Source organism: Sodiomyces alkalinus, assembly GCF_003711515.1.
Source record: "Sodiomyces alkalinus F11 unplaced genomic scaffold SODALscaffold_1, whole genome shotgun sequence".
Taxonomy (NCBI): domain Eukaryota; kingdom Fungi; phylum Ascomycota; class Sordariomycetes; order Glomerellales; family Plectosphaerellaceae; genus Sodiomyces; species Sodiomyces alkalinus.
The window spans coordinates 7,377,834-7,402,974 of record NW_021167079.1 but is presented as its reverse complement, the minus strand read 5'-3'; the positions used below and the strand labels follow the sequence as shown (position 1 = coordinate 7,402,974).

Genomic DNA, 25,141 nt, shown 5'->3' with positions numbered 1-25,141 from the left:
CCTGACATGATGCTTGCTAGCCACCGGGAACCGACTCCGTGGATCGTGCCTGTTCAGACTTTAGAGGTTGGACATCGTCGCCTCGCCAGCTTCCTGTGCGCCTCTGGCAAGGCTCTTTCCAGAGTCCTATCCTCCTTCTAATCTTTCACATACAATCTTCACCTCCTACCAATCCATAAGAAATCTATATAAGTGCGGCCGTCTCCCGACATCTGGATAACTTTCTTCTCCCCAGGCAACTCACAGTCTCTCTCAACCCGACAACCCACTTCTCAAAGCCTTCACACTCTTTGCCAACGAGAAACCAACCATCCCTTCCTCCCACCCTCACACTTACACCCTTTCACCATGAGACTCAACGAGGTTTTCCTGGCTCTCACGCCAGTTGTTCTCGCAAACCCCGTGATCCGCGCCGAGGAAGCCCAGGATGTCCACATCACCCTGGAGCTCAGCAAGGTCGCCTCCCCCGCCCAAGCCGCCATCACCGTCTGGAACAACGAGCAGACCGAGGTCCTCGCCAAGTCCTGCTCGGACTCCCTCGCCACCGGTCCCTTCGCCGACCACCCCATCGTCTTCAACATCAACAGCGAGAACGGTGCCGGCAGCCTTACTATCGGCAGCGCCTCCTTCCAGATCGGCGGCGGCGACAGCACCCTCACCTGCGGCCGCGTCGCCAGCGAGACCGAACTGGTGATTAACTGCATCGTCCCCGTCCCCGGCAGCCTCCAGCTGCGGTCCCTCGAGAAGCGCAGCCTCGCGGAATGCTTCCCCGACGGGCCCCTCGAGGTCTCCCAGAGCATGGACATCTTCGAGGGCAAGGTCGAGGCGGCGGAGGGTGCTATCGAGTTCGACTTCCCCGAGCTGAACCAGACCCAAATCGACGAGATCGTTCGCCGGGAGGACCTGAACAGCAAGTTCAACAAGCGCCAGACGGCTGGCTGCGATAATTGGGTCTCGGACACCCGCCGCGTCGGCAACGGAAACCCTCACCAGAACCCGTGGCACATCCAGCTCAGCGTAAGAAAAGCATCCCGAGAAACCATGTACCTTCCGCTAAGGCTAAGCCTTTACTAATAACGTATCTTGAATATAGGAGCCTATGAAGTGCCCTGGCCATACCGGCTGCTCCACCTACCACACCACTACTAGGTCGTACTCCGTTGGCTGGCAGGCTAACGCGGCCGTGACCTGGATTAATGGCGGCTTTTCCGTCGTCCAGACCACTGAAACTGGTAACAGCTACGTCTGCAACGGTGAACCAAACGACTTCCTGGCCGTGTGGAAGAACCAGGGCACGACTGCCTACACCGTGCAGCCCGGCATTCGGCACGTCTGCACTAATACCTGGCACGAGTCGGGTAGCCGTACTATTATCTGGTCCCCTAACGCGAACAACCGTCGTGGTTACTACTACTGCGTCTACGGCGAGCGCTATGTCCGCGCCATTGGCGACCGCTGGCTCGACACTGCTGCCAATACCCCCGGCGGTCCTTAGATGGACACATTCGGACTGGCATCCTTGCACACGATCCTTCAGGCCCTGTTGGCACTGGGGTTAGACAACCCTTTGGGATCTTTCATCGTCTTAGATTTTTGTACTAGATAGACCATCTTTCCTTGCTTCTACCTTCGTTCGATGCATATAGACTTAGAGTATGCAACACAGATATACAACTCATCCTTGATAATTCATCGCTACTCCTTTTCGTGGGATCATCCTTAGTTGACCTTGGACTATCGGCGTCTTTGCCAAGTTATCCACCGTATCGACTCTGCTCCTGAGTTGGTTGGGTGTGGGGTTGTTACCAGAGGTAGTCTCTTGAGTTTCCTATCTCTAGAGTAGGGTTCATGTTTCCATAAAGAAGCCGCTCCTCTGCGGTGAGATGCCCAATTAACCGTTCGGCAGGCAGGGTTGGGTTCCATACAAAAGCCAAACAGTCTAACATTGCCTTGGCTCAGAAAACAACGGCCGACACCCTATCCTCCTTCCCACGATCCCCCTTATCCTTCTTCTTAAACAGCGACTTGAGCATGTTCTCCTTCTTCGGCCGCAACACGGCCTCCAAGCCCGTATTCATATCGTCCTCCCGACCTTCCTCGATGGCCAGCGTGCTAGGCCGCGCCGACCGCTTCGACCGGTGACTCCTGTGGCTGCGGTGGCTGCCCGCCAGGCTGTCCCCGTCCCGGTCCCTCTCACGGTCTCGCTCTCGCTCCCTATCTCGGTCCCGGTCTCGGTCCCGGTCTTCCGACTCGCGATCCCTATCCCGCCGGCTATGATGCGTCTTGTGCGACCTGTGGGACCTATGGCTCCGGTGCGTCCTGGAACTCGTCTCCGTCCGTCCCGATCGGGACTCGGCGTCGTCGGCGTCGTCATCATGGGCGTGGTCTCCCCGCCTCTCACGATCCTCCTGCCGCCGCTGCTTCCTCACGGCCCGCTCGGCCTCGGGGCTGATCAGCTCCATGTCGGCGATCTCTCCGTCGCCCAGCGGCTCGATGCCGCGTCGCCACGTCTCGATGGTGCTTAACTGCTCTTCCAACACGACGGCCTCGTCAAATCCTTCCTGGTCGCCTCCCTCGACGGTGTAGCCTTCTGGGTAGACCTCTCCATAACCTTGTTCATACCCTGGCTCGTAGCCTTCTTGTGCGTAGCCGCGGGGGTACGCGCCGTCGGGTGCCACCATCGTCTCCGGGTATCCGTACGGTTGCTGCTGCTGCGGTTGCAACTGTCCCATCGGGTACCCCGCCTCCGGCACGGGCATCCCCGGCATGATCTGCGGATAAGCGATAGCATTGGCCGCCGCCGCTGCCTGGAGAGCCTTCCTCTCCTTAACCTGCTTCACGATCTTCCACCCCCCAAACATGACGACAGTGACGCCAACAGTGACACCGGCGGCGATGAGGAACTGGGGAGACGCCAACAGGGCAAAGACGGCGGGCGAACCGCCCTTGAGCGCGCCCAGGAAGGCCGGGCTCATACTGCCGACCAGCTTGCTGAGCTCGGCGAGCGAGAGGGCGACGGCGGCGGCGGCCTTGGGGTCGTCCTGGAGGCGCTTGATGGTGGCGGTGGCGGAATGGCCGACGCACTGGGTCTCGTCGAGGATGTGTTCCACGTGCTGGATGAGACCTTTGGCCTCGACTTCCCTCGTCTTGCCCTGGTAGGCCGGGTCGAGGTCGACGCGGGTCGCGAGATCCGGGGGCACGTTGCCGTAGGCTAGGTTCATGTCGATTTCCTTGACTTTGCGGGGCCTGTCGGCGACGTCGAAGGTGGCACTCCTGACGAGATGACCGGGTCCTGGCGGGGGAGGGTGAGGATGACGGGGGTGAGCAGAAGGCATGGCGACCGAAGGGGTTGCGAGATGGGTGTGGTGCAGGGTCGGACGGCTCAAAGTCATGTCGCGAGGGGCGGTCTCGGCGTAGGGTGAGTGGTAAGCCGGCGGGGGCCCACGTGAGGGAGGGACAGAGGCGACTTCGGAGTGAGAACGGAGGTTGTCGGCGGTCAAGGCGGTACGGGCGGACCGGTGGGACCGATAGGACTGATAGGACCGGTGGGAAACTTGCGAGCGAGCATCGTCGAATGGTTGGGCGTAGTTGTCGTCGTAGTACTGGCGGGCGAGGCCTTGAGGGACGGGGCGTTGGTAGGCGACATCAACGGCGGGAGGTGCGTGGGCATCGAAAGTCTGGGAGCGCTGGAGAAAAGCGCGATCGGCCCGGATGGCAGCTTTTTTGGCCTGGTAAGAGGCTTTGGCTTCTTTGAAGACGCCGAGGAGTTCCCTGCCCTGAATGACGGAGAATGAGTGTCAGAGGGAAACACTTGTGGTGCGTCACATCCCTCTGGTATGGGAGTGGTTGTTATGGTGGGGGAAGAAGAGAGGGATGGAGAGGAAGAGGAAGACAAGAGAGCGGAGAATGGGGTTTTACATACGGTACTGATGATTTTCCCGGAGTTATTAATGATGGTGATGGTCTCTGTGAGGGCCATGATGGTACGGTTGACCGTCTCACCAGGAGGGTGAATGTAGTCCTTGGGTGAGGGACGGTTCGATGTGTCTCCAAGTGTAGAAAGGGAACCGGTTGGTTGTGCGTGAGAGAACGGAAAGGAGGGAGAGAAAAAAAAGAAAGAAAAAAAAATCGAAAATGGTTGAATCGCTTCGTTGGTCAACCCGACCTTGGGCGGGGTGTTCAGGCCATATGCAGTGCAGGAACGCAAAGCAAGCGCAGTAAATGGACGAGGGAGCTGAAATAATGAAATAGAATGCGAGGAAGAAAGAGCTTGAGGCCTATGATGGTCGCCTGTCCATGAACTAGTGGATGCCGAGAACCCGGCCAAGATACCACCCCATGGCCAAAGGGGTGAGCCGAAAATGCACAAGATCGAGACGTTGATGGCTGAGTGATGACTTGTCGGTTGTGAGGGAGGAAGGGGGCTGGAGAAAGAGGCCTTGGAGGCCCAAAGGGCCACTGGAGATGCGGTGAAGGAGGCGGGGGGAGGGAACCAAACGGGGAGAAACGGGAAGGCCCCACCCACAGTTATGTACAACAAACACCAGCCCAATGGCCAATGGCGCTTGCCAGTCTCCCGACCCGAAAGACACTGTACGCATACTGAGTACGTACACAAGGGCGCGGATATTACATTACGTGTACCTCACCCGTACACCTTCCCCTGGCGACTCAGCGGCTCATCACATAGCATACAGGTACTAAGTACCTTAGTGTAATCGCAGCACAGTATGTCCTCTATTCATGATAAGCGCCTAGGTACAGTAATAAGGTAGTCTATCTTTTTCGACTTCTATTCCTCCAGTCAAAAACACAGGGCGACAGCTCTCGAGAACAGAGAGCCAATGACTCTGTACCCTCACAGTGTGCTCCGCATCCGTACACCGTCCTCTCACCTCAACCCATCGTGCCCTCATTGGCCACGGACGGAAAATACATGTAGACCAACAGTTGTCTTGGCCCGGGTCGGCGTCGCGATGTGATGTCCTCGCCTTCAGGCCGCATTGCATACGAATACCGACCTTCCCCTTTCCCCTTTTTTCCCCTACCACCCTACCTCAGTTCCTACGATCGATCCGAGTGCGCCTGACTATCAACCCATGCGGGCTCGTCTCAGAAAGCATGTCGCTCCCCTTTCTCTCATGCTTACTTTGGACATGTACGACAATCCAAGCTGGACCACCCGTCCGAACCATAGGGAAATCATTTCGAAGTCCGGATAAGCATCCAGCAACTACCTTAGTTATGCGTGGCAGGGGCGGTGTCTGATTTTTCTCTCTCTGTGTGTCAGTGTGTGTGCTGTCCTCCCACTCGATTTGTCGGGGTGCCGCCTCATTCGTGGTCCAACATGACTGTCTTGCCACCTGGGCATCAACGGCCTACCGACGCGGACAGGTACGAATAGAATTACCGTCAGGGCTTACAGCCTTACTTTGCTACGTGATATTTGATCCCTGAAAAAGAAGAAAAAGAAGAAGAAAGGCTTCAACCCGTCCCGTTCAACTCGTTCTGCCATTTAATGTGATTGCCCACATACATTCCCTCCTGTAACCGGAAAGAACATATGGCAAGGTAGAAGTGCTCGGTCCGTCCCGTACGTGTACTACGACAGGGCGGACATTCCTTTCTCCTCCAAGGTTAAGAACATATATTTTCCATGGATGACCTGCCAAAGCAACCGGTGGCTCAACGTTATATCAACTACCGTTTTATGAGGTTTCCTTTGCTATAAGGCTATAACCGACGGTTCAGTACACCGTTGACAAAAACTTCTCATTACAATAGTACAAACTATACCAAAACCTTAAATCCAAAGCGATTCAATTTCTTCTTTCTCATTTGACATCCCGTCCGTTCCTCGGCATTATCGACTTAACCTTAACAAGAGTCGCCGAAATACTAAGAGTAGATGTCCCGTCTCATCGAGATGGCCCAGTCTTACGTAATGACTTAGCGCACCTACTCCGGAAGGCGTCACGTGACCTTTTAGCGGATATGGGTCAGACACCGGGACCCTGCCGCGCGAGGAGCTCAGGGAGCCAATGATCGTCCTCTCAGCTCTCACCTCAGACAGAAGCCCCACACAAGCTGTCATCTGAGTTGCCTACCAGCTACCTTACCTTAAGGTGGGTAATTACCTTAGCAGCTCGTCCTAAGTCGTACGAATACGTAAGTACCTTATTAAGATCCAGAGCCCGAGCACCAGGAGGGCTCAGTCCGAAACGAGGTCCTAAATCTTTCCAGGTTCTGGCCCGAGGGTCTTCTTCCCTCTCCCCCCTAATTTATCTGTCACTCCACTCCCTTCTGCACTCGCGTCTCATTTTCTGTCTACGTTTCAGTCATAGATCTCTTTCGACTTTACACCTTTCTGTCTTCCTCCGTCCCTACACAGCTCCCCCATTGAAGTGCCCATAATGGCCGACGAGAAGCCCCAGACTGTCCCCGAGGCCCAGACGCCCGCGGAGAACAAGCCCGAGTCAGAGACCGCCCCGGAGACGGCCAAGGTTGACGATCAGCCCGGCACTGTGGCCGAGTCGGAAGCCGCTGCGGTTGTTCCATCAGCCGAACCCTCTGGTAGCAAGGAGGAGGGCGCCACTCAACCCTCGGCTCCCACTCCTGCTGCCGACTCCACGGAAGCCAAGGAGGAACCCGCCAAGGAAGAGACCAAGGAGGTAACACAAGACGAAGCCAAGGAACCGGAAGACAAGAAAGACGAGACCAAGGTCGAACCCGCCTCTGCAACAACCGCTGAGGCCACCACCGACGCCGCCAAGGAAGACGGAGAACCACCAGCCTCGCCAATCCAACAGCTCTGGGCCGCCGCCCAAGAGCACAAGCACGGGGAAATCTGGGGCGTCGACCTCGCCGACCCGGAAACCCACATCCCCTCGCAGATCGTGTTCCAGAAGTACCTCAACGCCAACGACGGCGTCGTGGCCAAGGCCAAGGACCAGCTCGTCAAGACGCTCGACTGGCGGGCCGAGGCCAAACCGCTCGAGCTCGTCGGCAAGGCCTTCAGCAAGACCAAGTTTGATGGTCTGGGCTACGTGACCACCTATTCTGCCTCGGAGGGGGGGACGGACCCGGAGAAGCGGGAGGTGTTTACTTGGAATATCTATGGCGCTGCCGTTAAGCGCGTTGCTGAGACGTTTGGCGACCTGAACGAGTATGTTTCCTCCCCGTCTCCTTTCCCTTTTCTCTTTCCGCCCGGTTCTTGTCCAAAATAAGAGAGAGTGTGTGTGTGTGTGAGAGAGAAAAATTAACCAAAGTCGCCTTCTCCCAGATTCATCGAATGGCGCGTCGCCCTCATGGAACTCGCCCTCCAATCCCTCAACATCAAAGACGCCACGACCCCCATCACGGCCGACAAAGACCCCTACAAGATCTACCAAGTGCACGACTACCAATCCATCTCCTTCCTCCGGCAAGCCCCCGAGGTCAAGGCCGCCAGCACCAAGACCATTTCTGTGTTTGCGCAGAACTACCCGGAGCTCCTCCGCGAGAAGTTTTTTGTGAACGTCCCCGCCATCATGGGCTTCATGTACGCCTTCTTCAAGCTCTTCGTCGCCGCCAAGACTGCCAAGAAGTTCCACCCGCTTTCGTCTGGTGCCTCCCTTGCCCGGGAGCTGGCCGAGTCCCCCGTCGACGGTCTGGGCGAGAAGTTGCCGCTGGCGTATGGTGGGAAGGGCGGCGAGTTGGCGTCGCAGGGTAGGGGGCCTGAGCTGGCTTGAGACCCCTGGAGGAGATGATAGGTAGACCGGGCGGTGGACGGCATAGAGCGGGTTGTGCGCTTTCGCCTGGCCTCGCATGAACCGATGTTGTGGGTTCGGGCTGCGTGAATTGACTTGTCTACTGATTACGGGAGGATAATTAATACTCGTATCGGTGCAACCCTGCCCGAACGGGTCCTTTGGCATAGGGTCATTTTGTTTGCTAATACCTTGTACTTATACTGTTACAACGTTAGATACACCATCTTGTCGAGAAGACTTAATTACTGTACGAGGCTCGACCCTGCCGAAACAACGGGCGGCGTACTTATGCCAGGCTTCCAATGGTGGTCCTCCGGTTGAAATAGTCATTAAGATTAAGTATACTGTCGCTCATAGGCGCATCTAATAATGCTCGTAAGGTCTATGATCGCGTCTCCGCGTCGTGAATCGTCATCTCTCGTAGTCGTATAGGTACTCCAGAGAACCCGGTCCCGCCCATTCTATCATGCCTCGGTGGTTTTTTTCTTCTTTCTTTTGCCCCTTGGGGTATTGTCTCAAACAACCCACGCGGCATGGGTAGTCTGAGCCCTGCTCAGCAGCCAGCCATCCCTCACCATCCAAAACGCGGCCATCAACGGCGTGGTGAGCAGCGCCAGCGCGCCTCCCAGGACGGCCTTGAAGATCTGCGGCGCCCAGCGGTCGTCAAAGACCCAGTCGCCGCCGCTCTTCCTCCCGATGGTCGTCAACACGCCGACGGATACGGGCCAAAATAACACGAAACTGGCGAGAATGAAGGCCGCCGCTCGAGGAGCCTGGGTCGCGACGAAACGTGCCGCATTGGCGAGGGCGGTCCTGACTTTATTCCGCCGTGGCCCGGTATCATGGTGGGTATTGTTGTTGTTGTCTTCGTTTAGGAGCATGAACCATCGTGGGAACCGGCCTTTCGGCTCGGCGACGAAGCCGATGGGTTTGACGCCCCCGTTGTGGAGATCGTGCCGGACGAAGACGCGTTCTATGAGCCATGTTATGATGCACTGGATGATGATGGTGACGGCGGCGTCGCCGGCGAGGGTATTGGGGAGCTGGAAGAGACGGATGGGGTTGCGGGAGAGGTCTTGGGTGGTGTACATGGCTGTGACGTAGGGTTTTGTGTTAGCTTTAGGTAGCTGAGGGAAGAGTAGTGGCGGTGGTATGACTCGCGTCCCGGGGGGGGAGGCTCTGGGGACTCTGCGCCTTCGAGGAGAGACGGGCAATGAGGAGCGAAGGACGGAACATGGGAACAACGAACCGTAGGCAATGGCAAAGTTGATGATAGCAGATATGGCCATGGCGCAAAGGCCATGTACGACGAAAAGGTAAAAGGCCTGGTGGGCGGTGAGCTTGGTGGTCGGAGTAACGACATCGGGCCTCTCGCGGTGCTTGAAGAGGGCATCAAAGGAGGACCATGACGGCCTGCCGTCCATGAACGACGCGCGCGTGCCTGCCGACATGGTTGATGTTCGTGGACCAGGCATGGTGTCGTCGAGCGGCGTCCGTCTGTCTTTAGAGGAGTATGAGTGGACAAGTGGCACGCGTATCGAGTCGCGTCGCAAGGCCGAGGTCAGAAAGGGCAAGAAAATATTACAGCAAGGGACGCGAAAGGGAGGAGGGTGGAGGAGGGTAGTAAGTAAGGGTTAAGGTAAATGGGAAAAAGAAGAGTGAGAAAGGGATATCAGTACGGAATAGGGATACACGATGGTGATAATAGCCTCGTCCAATCCTCCGGTTGAGCCGGGAGGCACTTGGCCTTTTGGCTCGGCTGACTGAAAAGTTTAATATTGCTTCATTTCTTTTGTTAACGGCAGTCAAATGACTTGTGACTTGATCCGGATGCCATTGCCATGTGCACAAAAGTACGAAGTACGAAGAATTCTCCGTAATACTTCGTGGTTGATGACAAACGGTCCCTTGATCCCTTGTGATTACCACGCAACTACCGGCATTTCCTAATAATTTAGTAAGGCCGAGTCCTCCGGGTGCCTGAAATTTCAATGAATTCGGGTCCTCTGATTTGCTGGTCGTGGACCCTTTTGGTGGACATCGGACCCGTGATTTTCGTGGTCTTCTTACCGACTCACCGGTTCACCGAGTTTGACCGAACTGCATCTCGGTGGACACAGAAATTCATACGTATTTACAGTTCCCTTTCTCGACATCTGGATCTGATACGAGAACAGAAATGAAAGTATCTATCTGGATTAGAGTCCGGTGAATTAACCCGCTTGGGGCTGAGGAATGACGAAGGTCCCGGACAAGCTCTCGCAGAAGAAACGCCTTGCTGCAGGAATGTGCGTGGTAGGTAGGTCCACGGGGGATCATGGGGAGCGTGACGCAGCGGTATGGATAGGCATCGTGGGAGTGGGCAGTGGTTTATGTAAGAGGTGTCGAATGTCGAATGACGCCGATGGAAGGTCGTGGACGACTTGTACTTCGTAATGCTTCGTGCAAAGTGCATTGTAATCATTCCTAAGATGCATCTCGTACGAAAGGCTCGGTAGACGTACGATACGATGGTACTGTATTAGGTGGTACAGAGGCCAGGGGAGGAAAGAGAGAAGGAAATGGGAGGGGGAGCTCATCTCTCATCTCGGGAAAGGCGCCCGATCGCGTCGCTATGAGCGCTAAATTAGCCTATGGTGGGGTTGTGGTTGCTTCAGATAAATTCAGCACCTTGTACCTGGCGCAGGTTGGTGGGGTTCGACCCGGGGGCACCTGTTTCAGAACGTGAGGGGGCATCAAAGCTGCTGTGGGTTACTCCTTCCTTCAAACCCCGTGCAGAATTAGAGGTCAGGATCTCTCTCCGCTTCAGATCTCGCATCATCGCCATCATCGCCATCATCGCACCCTCACCTGCATCATCGTATATTTCCAAGGCCCACACCAAGCATATCACAAGCAGTCCGGATCGCAAATGATAGCCCTTCATCTCCGACGCCAACGGTCTTTCCCTTCCCCTGCTTCTGGTCTCGGCCGCTGAGGCTCAACCGGGGTCATCAGGGGGGTTTGTGTGTGAAGATGCATCTATCTGCCACTCCCATTCTTCAAACAGAGAATCCGGCGGCAAGTCGAACAGAAAACAGACATGGCGCTAAAATCCATTGGTGTTGATGTGGCAAGCAAGACTGACTGACTGTTGTCCCTTTTTCTTGTTTTTCTTTTTTCTTCCTTTTACATTCAAAATGCCTGTCTGTTCCTTCATCTCCCAAGCCGATTTCCATGCAACCATCGTCACCGACCCTGGTCCGCCGAGGTGTTCCAGATGTTACCCGCCGAGCTGACCCTGGCGTTCCATTACACGCCATTCTCCTGCTTGTTCTTGTCGTCAGTCTGGCCGGTGCGGATACAAGACCAACAGGAAAAGATGAGTGGCCTTCAATTTGCACATGAAACGTTGATGAATGCACTGACAGGGCATGGGTCAGATCCTCGCCCCATCGTCAACCTCGTCAACTTGGTGAACCTGGTCCCCGGCTCCCGGCCGTGCGGCGTACTCTTCGAACTAGCCTCAATTCCTACCTTGACGCCGAAGCCCCTGGTCTGCCTTCTCTTGACAGCCCAGAGATGAAGGGGAAAATATAAGGTCGCTGCCTTCGCACACCCTCTCCCATTTCCTTTCCCTTCTCTCCTCACCAGGCTTGCCTTCTTTTCGCAGCTTTCCAATTCTACATTCCTTTCATCAAGAGTTCATTCTTTTCGGCTTCTTGCCACTCTTCATTCTCTACTTCATTGATTGAAGTCTTTTCAGTCTCTGCCTTTCGTTTACGCCAGTGGCCTATACACCCATCCGTTCGAACCGGGTTTTTTCTTCTTCCCACCCTCGATCATCGATCATTGATCCTTCAAACTTCACTTCGACCGACTTGACGTCTCTTGTTTTCCCAACCTTTGGAAAGTAAAGCAAAATCCAACAAACCCGAGAACGGAAAGAAAAAATGCCTTCCTTCAAGACCAACGCCGTCCTGTCCGCCCTTGCCGGCGCCGCCTCGGTCATGGCCCACGGCCACGTCGAGAGCGTCATCGCCGACGGCCTGGAATACCCGGCCTTCGCGCTATCCAACTTCTACAACCCGAACCACGGCCCCCTCGTCGGCTGGTCCACCACCGCCACCGACAACGGCTTCGTCGAGCCCTCGGCCTACCAGAGCGGCGACATCATCTGCCATCGCGACGCCACCAACGCGGCCGGCCACGCCGTCGTCTCGGCCGGCGGCTCCATCTTCCTCCAGTGGGACACCTGGCCCGAGTCCCACAAGGGCCCCATCATCGACATGCTGGCGCCCTGCAACGGCGACTGCGCCGCCGTCGAGAAGTCCTCGCTCGAGTTCTTCAAGATCCAGGAGGTCGGCCTGATCTCCGGCGCCGGCGTCTCCGGCACCTGGGCCTCGGACGAGCTCATCGCCAACGGCAACGGCTGGCTCATCAAGATCCCCGAGACCCTGGCCGCCGGGAACTACGTCCTCCGTCACGAGATCATCGCCCACCATGCCTCCGGTCAGCCGAACGGCGCCCAGAACTACCCTCAGTGCATCAACATCCAGGTTACCGGTGGCGGCTCCGACCTGCCGGCTGGTGTTGCCGGTACTTCGCTCTACACCGCCGACCACGCCGGTATCCTCTTTAACCTCTACACCAACTCGCCCGAGTACGAGATGCCGGGACCTGCCGCTCCGGCCATCGCCACTGTTATCGAGCAGCGCGTTCCTGAGAAGGTTGGCGACGCCGAGCCTGTTGTCGGCGACTCTGCCCCTGCTCCTGCTCCTGCTCCTACCCCCGCTCCTTCTCCTGCTCCCACTGAGCCTGAGGTTCCCGAGGTTCCTGAGGAGACCCCTTCTCCGGTTCCCGAGCAGCCCGAACAACCCGAGCAGCCTGAACAGCCCGAGGAGTGCCCTGCCCTCCGTCGCCGCCGTGCTCGCCGTGCTGCCCGTCGCGCTGCCCGCCGCCACGCCCGCGACGTGCGTGCTTAAGCGCGTTTAAGCTTTAAGCTTTCAAGACGATTTTTTCTTTCGCTTCATTGTACATAGGCTTTTTTTTCTTCTTTCTTTTCGGGTTGGTGTTTTTGATGTAACACCAACGATTTTCTTCACTGGCTCATCTTGTTCCTCTTCCTGGTATTGGAACGGTGGGGTAGGTGTTACGAATACCCGGCGGCGCCGAATATTTTTCCTTCTTGGATATGAGGCATGGGGTGATGTGAATATACCTGCTCTCATGACTCTCCAGACATATTTGGACTTTGTGCGCGTGATGCTTGCACCTGGTGTGATGCGAAGGTCTCCTGGGGTTTGAACCTGTGACACAGACTATCGTTTATGGTCGGCCGTTTGATAATATTCCCTTGGTGTTGTTTCTGCTTATTCTATTTTCGTATTTGCAGAGAGAAATAGGCAGAGTAAGTACAACAACATCTACGAAGTACTAGAAGAAAACTACGACAGTTTTATATTATCAATTATCAATGCGGGTCATTCCATTGAGGCAAGCTGGACTCCATCCACCCGCATATGATTCCGTGATCGGAGCCGAAGTTCCTCTCGTGCATGGGCATGAGGCATTTGAAGAAGTCTGCTGTCCAGCTTGTATCAAGTACCTTATGCAGTACATCCGACAGTCGGCTCCGGGAACGATATCACGTCAGCGAGGAGGAAGTAGAAGTACGGAGAAGGGAGTAAGCAGTACCTTATTATGGGATAGGCAGGTTACAGATACTCCGTACCATACAATGCAGCATTGTCTCGCAGTGTCCTAAGGCAAGGTAATGAATCGTCTCCCACGTCTCGTCTGATTATCTACAATATAATTATAACCTCAACTGATCTTTATCTAAGGGCATGTATATAGATATTTATATATATCTAGGACTATTCTCAGAGCATCCCAAGGACAGGAATGGTCGAGACAGCGCCTCACCCCTGCACATGCACGTCTTGCACCCAGACTCCCGGATCGGGCCAAATGATTCGGTGGCGTTCCGGGCCAGAATACTTAGGTAAGGTATCTTACTTAAGGTACACCGGAGATAACAGTCGTCCGGGGAGAAATGGCGAATCGTCATTGGTGGTTCAGTGCCATGCCTTATCTTCAACCCCGGCCGGTTGACGGAACGCTTTGTGTCTTATCTATCGTGTCTTATCTGTCCCCCCTTTTCGTTCCCCTTTCCCCCCGTTCACACGCGACGATGCCACCTTCATGCTGCCGGACCCGGCTGCCGTACCGATTCTATGGACGTAGTCTCGGGCCTGGATTTAGCTCAGTAACTAGCAGGAGACCTACCGGTTGGTTCTCGAGCCCATGTGGGGAAGCAACTGATTCGAGGCAATTGTCATTTAACGGGCTAACTCCCCGGTATTATGTGAAGTCATTGCTAATGAAGACTCGAAGACTAAGATCCCCAGAACGCCCGCAGCCCGCATGGATGGACGACACTCCGGAGACGCGCCTTGCTAATGCTGTTGTTTCCTTCCCCCCATACAAACCAACGTACCTCGAGACTCCCGCTCTCTTTCGTTATCTGTGCTGTCTTTGCCATCCGTTATCTTGGAGGCGAACTACCTCGACCTCACGGCGGGGCGCCATGATATGCTCAATGGCACTGATTCACTGATTCCATGTCAGTGCGGATTGTTCCGGGATCTGACGCTCAATACCGTATGCGTCGAGCAGTCTGTGGTGGGTGTGAGGTGATATGCTTCCTGCACTGTCTTGTAATTTACGTTTCCATGTCGAGGTGTCGGGAGAACGGATATATCATATCAGTGATGTTGGATCTGCGTGATGCAGCTCCTCGTCGTTCTTATAGATACAGCATGTTCGCTCACCCTTGTCGTTGTCGATGGCCTTGCGTCTTCATATATCACCTTCTTCCTTGGTCTCCCTATCAACATCCTTCATTCGACCTAGCAGTTGACCTCAAGCTGAATCCTACCTGATCCGTCACGACCCAACGAACCCCTCTGTCTTTACAACTCAGCTTGACCATCCCGGGACCCGTGGCACATGGCAGAACTATCCGACAAGAAGGTCAAGGCCGTCGAACCGACAGGCGATGACGACCGCCAAGTAACACTAGCACACACCACCGCCGAAGTCGTTCTTACCAAAGATGGCTTCGCTGTTCATCCTCAGCCCGTGCAGGGCGACCCGCTGGATCCCTTGAGCTGGTCCTCCCTCCAGAAGCACACCATCCTCGCCATTGTCATGTCCCTGTACGTTGCTGTCCGAATCCTCGGATGCACCCCATGGAGCCCATACCACCACAGTATGTTCTATATATTAACAGAAAGACACACGCAGCTACTTCATGTTCACCTACATCACCACCACAACCGTCCCCTCCTTCCCCGACCTCGAAGCCCACTACTCCGCCACCGCCGAAGAAATCAACTGGACCGTCGCCATCCCGGCGCTCGGCCTCGCCTTCGGCCCCCTCCTCTGGTCCTCCCTCGCCGACATCCTCGGCCGCCGCCCCATCTTCCTCCTCGGCACCGCCATCGCCCTCGCCTCGACCGCCGGCGCCGCCGTGGCCCCCACCTACGCCAGCTACGCCGCCGCGCGCTTCTTCCAAGGGCTCGGCGTCAGCCCCGCCGCGACCGTCGGGCTCGCCATCATCAACGACGTTTTCTTCGCCCACGAGCGCGGGCAGAAGGTCGGGCTGTGGGTGCTCGCCATCGATACGGGGTTGTTGGCGGGCCCGCTGGTCGGCGGGTTCGTGCTGCACGCCGGCCATGCGTGGCTGCAGTGGCATTGCGCGGTTTTGTTTGCGGCCATTCTTGTGGCGGAGGTTTTGTTCCTCCCCGAGACGCTGTATCCGCGCGATTTGATGCTGAGTCGGATGAGGGCCGGTGGTGGGGGCGGTGCGGCCATGCGGCGGAAGGGGGGGTCGGCTACGGATGAGATGCTGCCCGAGGCGGTGGACGATCACGAAAAGGGGTTGGTGGATGTGGGGGCCGACGTGAGGAGAACGAAGACCCTGAGGTTCGTCCATGGCACGCCCCTCCCCGGGATGAAGCATCCTAAGCCTTGGGATACGGTGGTGCGGTTCGTCAAGACGTTCAAGTATGCCGTCGTTCCCTTGACCGTGGGCACCTACTGCTTTGCGTGGTACTGGTGGGTGTTGTCGGTCATCACGCTGGTGCCTGTCGCCTACGGTGACTTTTCGCCGCAGTCTCAGGGGTGAGTCTTTATATCTCCATGGATACGCACATGAACACGTCAACACATGAACACGTCAACACATGAACACGTCAACTAACCCCCGTGTGCTATCTTTAGCCTCCTCTTCATCGGCCTCATCGTCGGTACCCTCATCTCCGAAGTGCTCTGCTCTGGTACTCTGAGTGACAGGCTCGTGATCAGGCTGGCCAAGCGCAACGGCGGTGTCAAGACGCCCGAAATGCGGCTCTGGCTGGCCTACCCGGCGGCGATCCTCACGGCAGTCGGGCTGATCCTGTGGGGTGTCAGCGTGGATAAGGGGCATCACTGGATGGTGGGCCAAGTCGCCTTTGCTCTGTGTACGTCTTATTATTTCCCGTCTTTCTTTCTTTCTTTCTTTCTTTCTTTCTTTCTTGAAGCCCCGACTAACACGGTCAGTCGGCGCGGGCATCCAAATGGGCAACACCGCAGTGTGCTCGTACATCGTGGACGCCTACCCCCTCCAAAGCATGGCGGTCATCGTGTTTTACGCCTTTTCCCTCAACCTCTCCGCCTTTGTCGATCCCTTCTTCATCCTTCCCTGGCTCGACAACGTCGGCTTCACCTGGACCATGGCGGGGCATGCCATCATCACCATCGTCTTTTGCGTCCCCATATTTGCTCTCGTGCATGTGTATGGGGGTCGGCTGCGCGAGAAGAACGGGGAGCCCGATTGGGTTAACCCGGAGTTTGATCACGATATTGTGACGGAAGATGTGGTGGTGGGTGAGAAGGAGGGCTGAGTTTGTGAGTTGAGAGTTGTTACGTTAGTTGAGTGTAGAAGAATGCCTCGGTGGCGATGAAAGATACCCGCGTTATAGTTGCAATAAATTAATAAATCAATCAATAAGAAAAGAGACAAGAGAAAGGAGATGACGGGATGTTCGAGGACGAAATAAAAAGTGAAAAATAATCGTTGTTCGTTCGGGAGACGTCGAAAAAAGGTTGCGAGTCGGGGACGTTGGAATACAGTAACACGGTGTTGGTGTAAGTGATTTGAAGCCACCATGAAAGAATCTCGCCTGAAAGTCTTGGTCCTCAGGAGGATTCGCTCCGAAATGTCAGCCTGATGGGTCTCCGACTCTCTCTCCCGACTTTTCCATCTTGCTAATCAGAAAGTCGGGATCCTGATATGACGTCGGTGGGCCACTTTAACACCACATTGGGAACATCTCGATGGAGATGTAATGGGGGTTTGATGGGGGTTTTGATGGAGATTTGATTCGGTTGGATGGAGATTCGGAGCTTTTCCTTCGTCGTCTTGTCCGGACGATGGAGGCTTGGAACCTCCAACGGACCCAGTTGACCCAGTTCACACGGCGGCAACGAAAGAGTTTCCACTAATTATGGGACTGACCATCTTGCTACGTGTATCATCATTGCCATCATCTGGGTAGATGGCGAAGATGGCAAGTGAAAAGCTTGTGCTCTCAGCTGAGTTGATGCCCTTAAGACCGTGTTGTCTATAGATATAAAATCCCCCTTAAACCACTTCTCACTTCTAAGAAGTCAGATGTCCGACAACCGATCAAAACCAAACCCACGAGCAAACCCATCTTCACCTTGGCTTGTCTCTAAGTGCACCCCCTTGAGAGTTCCAAAAGACACCAAGACTGGAAAAGGCAGGGGACCACTACCAAGTTTGGCATCACATCACATTAAGATGCGTCTCGACCGAAGAAAGCCTCCCGAAAGCCCCCTCGCCACCCTGATGCACATTTTCAACCGTCAAAAGAGGTCAGATACGCAAAAGTCCAAGTCAGACTCACTACAAGCCCAAGAACCGGTGTATCTCAACAAACAAGGCCATGTCGACTTCAAACCCGGCGACGCAAGGGACCCCCTGAACTGGTCCTCCCTCCGGAGGTGGTACATCACACTCTGCACCGTCCTCCTCGTCCTCAACGGCAACCTAGCAGCCAGCATTACCTCCGGCTGCCTCCCCTCCCTCTCTGAAGACTTCAGCGTCTCCGAAGTCGCCGCCAGCCTGACCATCACGCTCTACGTGCTAGGCTACTGCGCGGGTCCCTTCATCTGGGCGCCCGTATCCGAGTTCTTCGGCCGGTCGCGCATTTTCTACGTGACCTTCTTCGTCTTTCAGGCCTTCAACCTCCTCTGCGCCTTCTCCCCCAACTTTGGCGCTTTACTCGTGGGCCGGTTCCTGGCGGGTACGTTCATCTCGGCCACGCTGAGCAACGCCCCCGCCATGCTGGCCGACCTCTGGGATCCCATCGACCGGGGCAACGCCATGGCCATCTTCTCGTTCATCATGTGGATGGGACCGTCCCTGGGCCCCATTGTCGGCGGGTACGTGCAGCTGCGGTTGGATTCCTGGCGGTGGGTTTTCTACATCATCCTCGCCTTCGGGGCCGCGACCGTGCCGTTCCTCTTCAGCATCCCCGAGACGCACGCGTCCACCATCCTGAGGAAGATGGCGAAGAAGGCACGCGAATCAGGCAACCCGGAATACGAGCACGCCCAGGCCGACGCGGACGTGGATAGGCCTACGCTGACGGAGATCTACAAGGTGGCCTTCACGCGGCCGTGGTACCTCTTCGCCGACTTGGTCTCCCTGGTCTGCGCCATCTACCTCGGCGTCGTCTTCATGCTGCAGTACATGCTCTTCAGCATCTACCCCATCGTCTTCCAGGACATGCGCGGCTGGGACGCGGGCGCGGGCCAACTACCCCTGATCGGGACCATCGCGGGCGCCGTCCCCGGCACGATCCTCATCTTCATGGACACGCGCCGCCGGCGCAAGCTAGTGGAGAAGAACGTCCGCCTGGAACCCGAGGACCGGCTCCTGCTGGCTGCCGTCGGCGGCGTGGGGTTCCCCGTCGCCATGTTTTGGCTGGCCTGGACGGCGCAGTACAACGCGGCCCCCTGGGCCATCCCCGCCGTGGCGGGGGGGTTCCTCTCCATGTCGCTGATGCTCATTTTCGTGGCCTACCTCAACTATATCGTCGACTCGTACCTTCACTTTGCGGCGTCGGCTGTGGCGGCGAATACTTTTGCGCGGCTGCTGGGGAGTGCTTCGGCCCCGCTGTTCACCAGGGCCATGTTCGAGACGCTGGGGGTTGGTGGTGGTGGTTCTCTCATTGGTGGTGTTGCTGCTTTGCTGGCTGTCGTTCCGTTTGTGTTCCTCAAGTACGGGAAGCAGATCCGGGTCAAGAGCAAGTACGCGCCTACAGATGATGAGGAGAGGGACGAGCGGAATGAGGAGACGGGTCCGATGGAGTATGGCGTTGCTCAGTGGGAGGAATGGGAGGAGGAGCATGAGGAGAAGGAGAGGAAGAAGAGCCTGGAAGAGCATGACAAGGCGGCTCGAGAGGCCGAGGAGGGAGAGGCAAGTGGTCTGGGGAACTAACTCATTGGAAGAGGAGGAATCCATCAGTGGTTTTTTTCTTTTCTTTTTTTTTTCTTTTTCTATGAGCACCGCATGAGCAAGCGCCTGGCAAGGAGTTTCGAGAGGCCGCACAAAAGATGCCATAATGAGCGATTTTATGGAGAATGAATGAAACATGAAGCCACTAATGAGCGGCGAGTCCTAATTGGAAGACCGAGCGAGTCTGTGGTCTGCCTGTTATAGGAGGGGATGACCTACAGAGAATAGGGGCGCTGTTAGCTGCAGCAGCTGACCACCTGATGATGCTCCGCCTCACTTGTGCGACCGTTGACACCTCTCCTTCATATACATTATACGCTCTCATACCCTCAAGCCGTAGCAACTAACACAAACCAACAGACTGAAAAGCCTGAATCGTCAGCTGGTCCCTTATTTAATCTTGAACTGCTTGAGACCTGCATCCCCAAGCCCCTGAGCCCCTGAGTCCTGAGTCCTGACTCCCCCTGACTTCCCCTCACTTCTCCTGACAGCTCAACAATGCCGCTCTTGTCCCAGACGACGAACAACGCCTGCCCAACCTGTCTGTCCCTTCTTCTCAAAGACGACTACGTCGACAATGGTCTCCGTATACCCTTGTCCGAGCTCCGAGCATCGGCAACCAGCACATCCCCATGTTCTGCCTGCCTCTTGTTATGGCAAGCCGTCTGCACCGGCATGAAGCCACCAACACAGAGACCTGACATGGCCTACCGGTCGATGCGGCTCGAAGGCAGACCTCTAACCTACTGGGATCCATTGGTTATTCACGTCTATCCTGATCGTGTTGCGTGGGGCAAGACTGTCCAGACGCTACAGTTATACATCACCAACGGTAAGCACCCTTGATCTATCCCGTATATAGGGCCTCGCCCACGGTCTCAGGGGCTGTTCTTGGTCTGACTCCGAGTGAACAAAACAACAGATGACAAGCCCACGCCCTGGAAGCTCATCGGCAGAGGATACCACATTTCCGAGCACGGCTTGTCAGATAACTGTGTCTCCCTGGCCCGCGAATGGCTCGACATGTGCGTCAACACAAAGGGAAAACACAAGAACTGCCCCCCCGTCAGCATCCCAGAACTGCCAACCCGCGTAGTCTTCGTCGGCGACCACCACTCCACCGCACCCCGACTCGTACTATCCTCACCCGGCCAGCGAGCCCACTACGCCGCCCTCAGCCACTGCTGGGGCGGCAGCACCCCGACCATGACCACAACAGACAACCTCCACCTGTACACCGTCTCGTTGCCCACCGACCAACTCCCCCGGACCTTCCTCGACGCCATCAAAGTTGCCAGGGCTCTGCGCATCGAGTACATCTGGATAGACTCGCTCTGCATCGTCCAAGACTCGCCCGAGGACTGGCAGCGCGAGGCGTCCCGGATGGCCCAGGTCTACGCCAACGCCCACGTCACGATATCGGCCGACGCGGCAGCCGACAGCGCGGCAGGGTTCCTCGACGCCCCGTCCCGGCAAGTGCCCGCGACATTCACCCTCCCGTACAAGGAAAGCGTGGGGGCTCCGGGTCCCGGCGTGGCGCACGTGCGACAGAGGGGGTTCCTGGCCGAAGAGCTGCCCTTCCACACCTGGACGTCGAGAAACGAAGACGAAGACGAAGACGGGAGAGACAGCGACGCCGACTCGGGCCGCAGCAAGCTGTCGACCAGGGGCTGGGTCTTCCAAGAGCGGCTCCTGTCGCCGCGCACGCTGCATTTTGCGAGGAACGAAATGGCGTGGGAGTGCAGGTCGGTCTGCGAGTGCGAGTGTTCGGCCACGTCCCTCCGCACGCTGCGCACCAGGAGCGTCATGAAGCACTTCCTGCAGCCTCCCCATAACGAGGGCGATGCAGATTCCAATGCGAACAGGAATGGGAATGTGTCCTCCGCCGAGAGCAGCTGGAGGGTCGATATCATCCCGGCCTATACGCAGCTCGACCTCACCGTCCAGACGGATCGGCTCCCCGCCATTGCCGGCCTCGCGCAGGCTGCCGAGACGCTGAGACGCAATGATCGGTATGTGGCTGGCCTGTGGCGGAACAGCTTGCGAGATGACCTTCTCTGGGCGGTCTCTGTAAATGCCCTCGGCAAGACGAGTCGCCGCATTGTGGGTGGCGGTGCGCCGACGTGGTCCTGGGCTTCCGTCACGGGGAGTATAACGTATCACATCAAGTCTGGGGCGGAAATGGACCCCGGACTCTCTGTCCTGGACGTCGGAGTCTCTGCAGAAGGACTACGCACTTCGCCCGTTCTGTCTATCCGAGGCCATCTGATCAAAGTAGACCTAGGAACCCCGTGGTCACACAATATGGCGAACGCGACCCCGGACATCGGACTCACGGTAGTTCGGGACGTACTCAACATGACGGAGGACATTGAGGATCTGGCCAAGGCATCATGTCATTACGGCTTGATTTTCGGTTCAAGCGCAAAAGGAAATGGCCCTTTTGGTCTGCTGCTCAGGGGGGGGGGGGATCAGAATCTAATCAGCAGTGGCCAGCCAGACGGATCGAGATCATCTGGTGTAAACATGAAGACACCGTTTCGGAGAATTGGATACGTTCAAGGGTACCGCGCCGCAAGACGAATTCGGCGCTGGGGGAGCGGTGGCTGGGATAGTGACAGCGATGATTTTTTTGACGAGAACGATCATGGGCCTGTATTCACCCCGGGCGGAATGAAAGATGAGAAGAGGCAGAGATGGCTGGAGGGGGTCTTGCAAGGGGAGACTACCACACTAAAGATCGCCTAGATGGATTTGAGGCGCCTGGTTCAACAGATGTGCAGTCTTGGCTGTCGTGGCTGTCGTTGATGCAGTTCGGGAAGTCGACTGAAATAGGGGCTGACAGCACAACACATACATGTAACATAAGGATCCCCTGATCTCAACTGGCTGCTAAGAGTTGAATATAGTATCGCTACAACTATGCGTCTATTTCACTCACGTAGGCCTCCCATCCTCATAACGCACCACAAAAGACTTGGTCTGCAAAATAGCCCTCTCGCTGTGATCATCCCCAAACCCCTGCACCGTCGCCTCCTTGCCCCCCTGGACACTAACCGACACGGCACCCGCATGCCGCCGCCGCCGCCGCCGCCGCTGCTGCTGCTCCTCCTCCTCCAACTCCGGATCCGACCCAGGCCTGGTGCGGGGCATGGTATCAAGATGCATGTCATTCTCGATACTACTCTCGGGGAACGGCTCGTACTGCTTCCGGCCCTTGCGGATGCGGCTCTGGGTGGCGGCGGAGAGGCGGCTGGCGTAGCCATAGCCATTCCCGCCGCCGTAGCCGCCGTAGGACGGGCTGGAGGAGGACTGGCCCATGAGGCGCGGGGCGAAGTGCTTGAAGAACTTGCGCAGGGTGGGCATCGAGCCGCAGATGATGAAGAGGTTGGCTTCGAGGAAGGTCCATAGGTTCGCGAAGGCGGCGTCCCAGGAGGGGTCGTTGCTCACTAGGATGGGGGGGAGGTAGACGAGTCGAACGATGGATGTGGCGACGGTCCTGCAGAATGTCAGTCTTTGGTCTTCGTGGTGATATGAAATATCCCCAGCCTTCTCGCCGATGTCCACATACATAGAGCCGATCCCAAAGATGATAATGGCTCCGACTTTCTGCGCCCAACTCATCCGAAGATGAAGAACCATGGGTATAGGCAAAATAAACAGCAAAACGTCGGTGAGGATGTTGGAGACGGCGGTGGCAATGTACAGGACGGCCACGTTCAAGCAGGAACCCCCCTGGTGCCGGAAGTTGAAGGCTTTCTGGACGGGGTTGCAGTGGAAGATCATCAGGAGGGTGAGGACGGCGGTGTACAGGGCGACGATGACGATGCTGACCCAGACGGCTATGCGGAACCATTTCTGTGGCGAGAGTTAGAGGTAGAAGGTCAGGAGAGACAGTTTGGTGAAGCCGTTGCAGAGCATAAAGACGGGGGCCGCGATGTAGGTTGTCTGCACTTGTCCCCTTTACGTCAGATTTTACTTTGTTTTGTTCCACTTGGACAGAAGCACAGCTCTGTAGACGAGACGTTACACGTACCACCGAGTATTCTTCAAATCGGGACAACGGCATCTCCCAAGCGTGGGCACACATGCCTCCTTGTGAGACGGAATCTGTGCAGCATCTGTTAGCTTTGCCTCGGTGTGGCTACTGAGGTCCCGGGTTCAGAGTCTGGTGCAGCCTACAGACAAGGATCGATTGTGTTACTATAGAAGCAGCCTGGAATTCACACTCGTGGTTAGTTTGGAGGACAGAACTCGACAACTGTCGTGGTGTCGAGGACGGTAGGCGGTGGACTGTGGTCAGGGGTAAAGGCTAGAGACTCCCAAGACCACATCACGCTCTCCAACAACTCCAATAGTAAGACGACGGGAATAGGGGACTCACCCATGCGAGAAACATGAACGCTAAAGAAAGAAACACAAACCAGACGTTAGTTGACACATTACATCAGGAAGCATTTGATGATGTGCTTCAACAACACCGCGAAGACAAGAACAATCATACCATCATCAGCCTGTAGCCCCTTGGACAGCCATATCTTGGTGTAATACCTCTGCAACAAGGCAATCAAAGCAATAGGCCCAAAGACACCAAAGATGATGTAGTGTTCGAGCGCATACTGCTGTCTCGGGTTATCAAAGTCGACCACGTAGCCTTCCGGCGGCGGGAGCAGCGTCTCGACGCCGTTGGTGAGGGGAAATCCATTTTCAGACAAGCCAGTGTCAGACATGGTCCAGATGGAGAGGTGTTCTCAAAGAAGGAGTATGACGAGGACGAGAACGAGGACGAGGACGAGAAGCAGAAGCAGAAGCAGAAGAAAGATGAAGGCTCGAGATTTTCAGAGGCTCCCAAGTCTTTTACCAACTCCCCCACAACTTCGGGACAGGAGTGCAGGAGGCACCAGGCGACCGAATACAAGCACAGACAACAGACAGGACAGGGTAGAACGGATAAGAGATGGGGGAGGTCTAAGACAGAGCGCGGATCATATTCTGTTGTACGTGAGTATGGACCACACGAAGTACTGAGTAGATAGAGGTGGTCTTGGAGGTGTGGGATACCCAGCACACCGACTACAGATCGTCATGCACGGAGTAAGGAGTATAGTAGGTAAGGGGAACAGGGGAACACCAAGGCCAGGGAGAGGGAGAGGGAGGTGAGGGACTTTGGCCTCAACTTGCACCTTTGCCAAGGCACGAACCACCTCTGCCGTCTCGGTAAGTAGAAACATTGTAGAAGAAAAGGAAGGAAAAGAAAGAAAAGAAAAAAAAGTGTCTTCGTCTGTTTTCAGTCGGTCAGGGATCAACCACCGATCGTTATAATGTGCAATTTCAGGCAATAATTGGCGTCCCGGGGGTTCGGCGACGGGACAGTGTAGTGTTCGTGTTACCAGCCCAACAGCTTTCCTTGAGTCCATGTCGTGAAGAATTGGTGGAATAACCGAGACGAAGATATAGTCCAGACTCCAGACATCCCCTCGGACGCCTCCCATTCGGCCCGTTCCCTTCATGTTCCCACCAACAGTCACGTCTCTTACTTTGTAGCGCCAACTGACATGACAACCCTACAAGTTACATGGTGGAAAATCCCCTCCCCCAGCGCCCTCGAGGGAAGTCCAGGGAACCTAGTTGAAGCTGAGGAAAAAAGGATAGTCTAGGGGAGACCGGAGTGCCGGAGTGGGCGCCGTCGAGTCTTGGCCCGCTAGGCGACCAAAAGTGGACTTCGGTTCATTAATTCCGACTCCGGGGGGGCGTTTCTCTTCGCGTAAGTTCGTTCGGAAAAGGAAAGGTGCAAAGTAGGGAAGGGCAAGGTCGGTAG

At 56.0% G+C, this 25,141-nt stretch overlaps 9 protein-coding genes across 9 annotated transcripts; 6 read left to right on the top strand and 3 right to left on the bottom strand.

Annotated features, from left to right (window-relative positions):
* Window positions 1-157: 157 nt before the first annotated feature.
* Window positions 158-1,495, top strand: SODALDRAFT_306056 (hypothetical protein; the record flags this gene model as incomplete). Its single annotated transcript, XM_028609031.1, has 2 exons — window positions 158-1,017; window positions 1,094-1,495. Exons 1-2 carry the CDS (start codon window positions 349-351, stop codon window positions 1,493-1,495), a joined length of 1,071 nt encoding a protein of 356 aa, XP_028471594.1. The 5' UTR covers window positions 158-348.
* A 77-nt stretch (window positions 1,496-1,572) lies between these two features.
* SODALDRAFT_328006 (hypothetical protein) lies at window positions 1,573-4,435 on the bottom strand. Its single transcript, XM_028610578.1, has 2 exons — window positions 3,923-4,435; window positions 1,573-3,776 (listed from the first exon to the last, which is right to left on the bottom strand). Exons 1-2 carry the CDS (start codon window positions 3,977-3,979, stop codon window positions 1,956-1,958), a joined length of 1,878 nt encoding a protein of 625 aa, XP_028471593.1. The 5' UTR covers window positions 3,980-4,435; the 3' UTR covers window positions 1,573-1,955.
* Window positions 4,436-6,222: 1,787 nt separating this feature from the next.
* SODALDRAFT_348420 (CRAL/TRIO domain-containing protein) lies at window positions 6,223-8,102 on the top strand. Its single transcript, XM_028613368.1, has 2 exons — window positions 6,223-7,165; window positions 7,283-8,102. Exons 1-2 carry the CDS (start codon window positions 6,414-6,416, stop codon window positions 7,728-7,730), a joined length of 1,200 nt encoding a protein of 399 aa, XP_028471592.1. The 5' UTR covers window positions 6,223-6,413; the 3' UTR covers window positions 7,731-8,102.
* Window positions 8,063-9,572, bottom strand: SODALDRAFT_348419 (hypothetical protein). Its single transcript, XM_028613367.1, has 2 exons — window positions 9,001-9,572; window positions 8,063-8,844 (listed from the first exon to the last, which is right to left on the bottom strand). Exons 1-2 carry the CDS (start codon window positions 9,224-9,226, stop codon window positions 8,267-8,269), a joined length of 804 nt encoding a protein of 267 aa, XP_028471591.1. The 5' UTR covers window positions 9,227-9,572; the 3' UTR covers window positions 8,063-8,266.
* Window positions 9,573-11,683: 2,111 nt separating this feature from the next.
* SODALDRAFT_336985 (hypothetical protein) lies at window positions 11,684-12,715 on the top strand (the record flags this gene model as incomplete). Its single annotated transcript, XM_028612639.1, has 1 exon — window positions 11,684-12,715. The coding sequence occupies one exon, from the start codon at window positions 11,684-11,686 to the stop codon at window positions 12,713-12,715; it is 1,032 nt and encodes a 343-aa protein (XP_028471590.1).
* A 2,029-nt stretch (window positions 12,716-14,744) lies between these two features.
* Window positions 14,745-16,681, top strand: SODALDRAFT_267101 (MFS general substrate transporter; the record flags this gene model as incomplete). Its single annotated transcript, XM_028607531.1, has 4 exons — window positions 14,745-14,953; window positions 15,042-15,920; window positions 16,020-16,258; window positions 16,338-16,681. The coding sequence occupies 4 exons, from the start codon at window positions 14,745-14,747 to the stop codon at window positions 16,679-16,681; spliced, it is 1,671 nt and encodes a 556-aa protein (XP_028471589.1).
* A 920-nt stretch (window positions 16,682-17,601) lies between these two features.
* SODALDRAFT_336983 (putative MFS multidrug transporter) lies at window positions 17,602-19,305 on the top strand (the record flags this gene model as incomplete). Its single annotated transcript, XM_028612638.1, has 2 exons — window positions 17,602-17,665; window positions 17,720-19,305. 2 exons carry the CDS (start codon window positions 17,602-17,604, stop codon window positions 19,303-19,305), a joined length of 1,650 nt encoding a protein of 549 aa, XP_028471588.1.
* Window positions 19,306-19,617: 312 nt separating this feature from the next.
* On the top strand, window positions 19,618-22,441 carry SODALDRAFT_306039 (HET-domain-containing protein). The gene is made up of 2 exons (XM_028609030.1): window positions 19,618-20,155; window positions 20,246-22,441. Exons 1-2 carry the CDS (start codon window positions 19,822-19,824, stop codon window positions 22,069-22,071), a joined length of 2,160 nt encoding a protein of 719 aa, XP_028471587.1. The 5' UTR covers window positions 19,618-19,821; the 3' UTR covers window positions 22,072-22,441.
* SODALDRAFT_356003 (hypothetical protein) lies at window positions 22,261-24,053 on the bottom strand (the record flags this gene model as incomplete). The annotated part of the gene is made up of 5 exons (XM_028613876.1): window positions 22,261-23,181; window positions 23,360-23,433; window positions 23,553-23,616; window positions 23,708-23,727; window positions 23,828-24,053. 5 exons carry the CDS (start codon window positions 24,051-24,053, stop codon window positions 22,261-22,263), a joined length of 1,305 nt encoding a protein of 434 aa, XP_028471586.1.
* Window positions 24,054-25,141: the final 1,088 nt, after the last annotated feature.

Coding starts and splice junctions, on each gene's coding strand:
- SODALDRAFT_328006 (XM_028610578.1), bottom strand. CDS start 3,979: ATGGCCCTCACAGAGACCATCACCATCATTAATAACTCCGGGAAAATC. Junction 3,777..3,922: donor CCGGGAAAATCATCAGTACC/GTATGTAAAACC, acceptor TCCGTCATTCAG/GGCAGGGAACTCCTCGGCGT.
- SODALDRAFT_348420 (XM_028613368.1), top strand. CDS start 6,414: ATGGCCGACGAGAAGCCCCAGACTGTCCCCGAGGCCCAGACGCCCGCG. Junction 7,166..7,282: donor ACGTTTGGCGACCTGAACGA/GTATGTTTCCTC, acceptor GCCTTCTCCCAG/ATTCATCGAATGGCGCGTCG.
- SODALDRAFT_348419 (XM_028613367.1), bottom strand. CDS start 9,226: ATGCCTGGTCCACGAACATCAACCATGTCGGCAGGCACGCGCGCGTCG. Junction 8,845..9,000: donor CAACTTTGCCATTGCCTACG/GTTCGTTGTTCC, acceptor CCTACGTCACAG/CCATGTACACCACCCAAGAC.
- SODALDRAFT_306039 (XM_028609030.1), top strand. CDS start 19,822: ATGCCGCTCTTGTCCCAGACGACGAACAACGCCTGCCCAACCTGTCTG. Junction 20,156..20,245: donor ACAGTTATACATCACCAACG/GTAAGCACCCTT, acceptor ACAAAACAACAG/ATGACAAGCCCACGCCCTGG.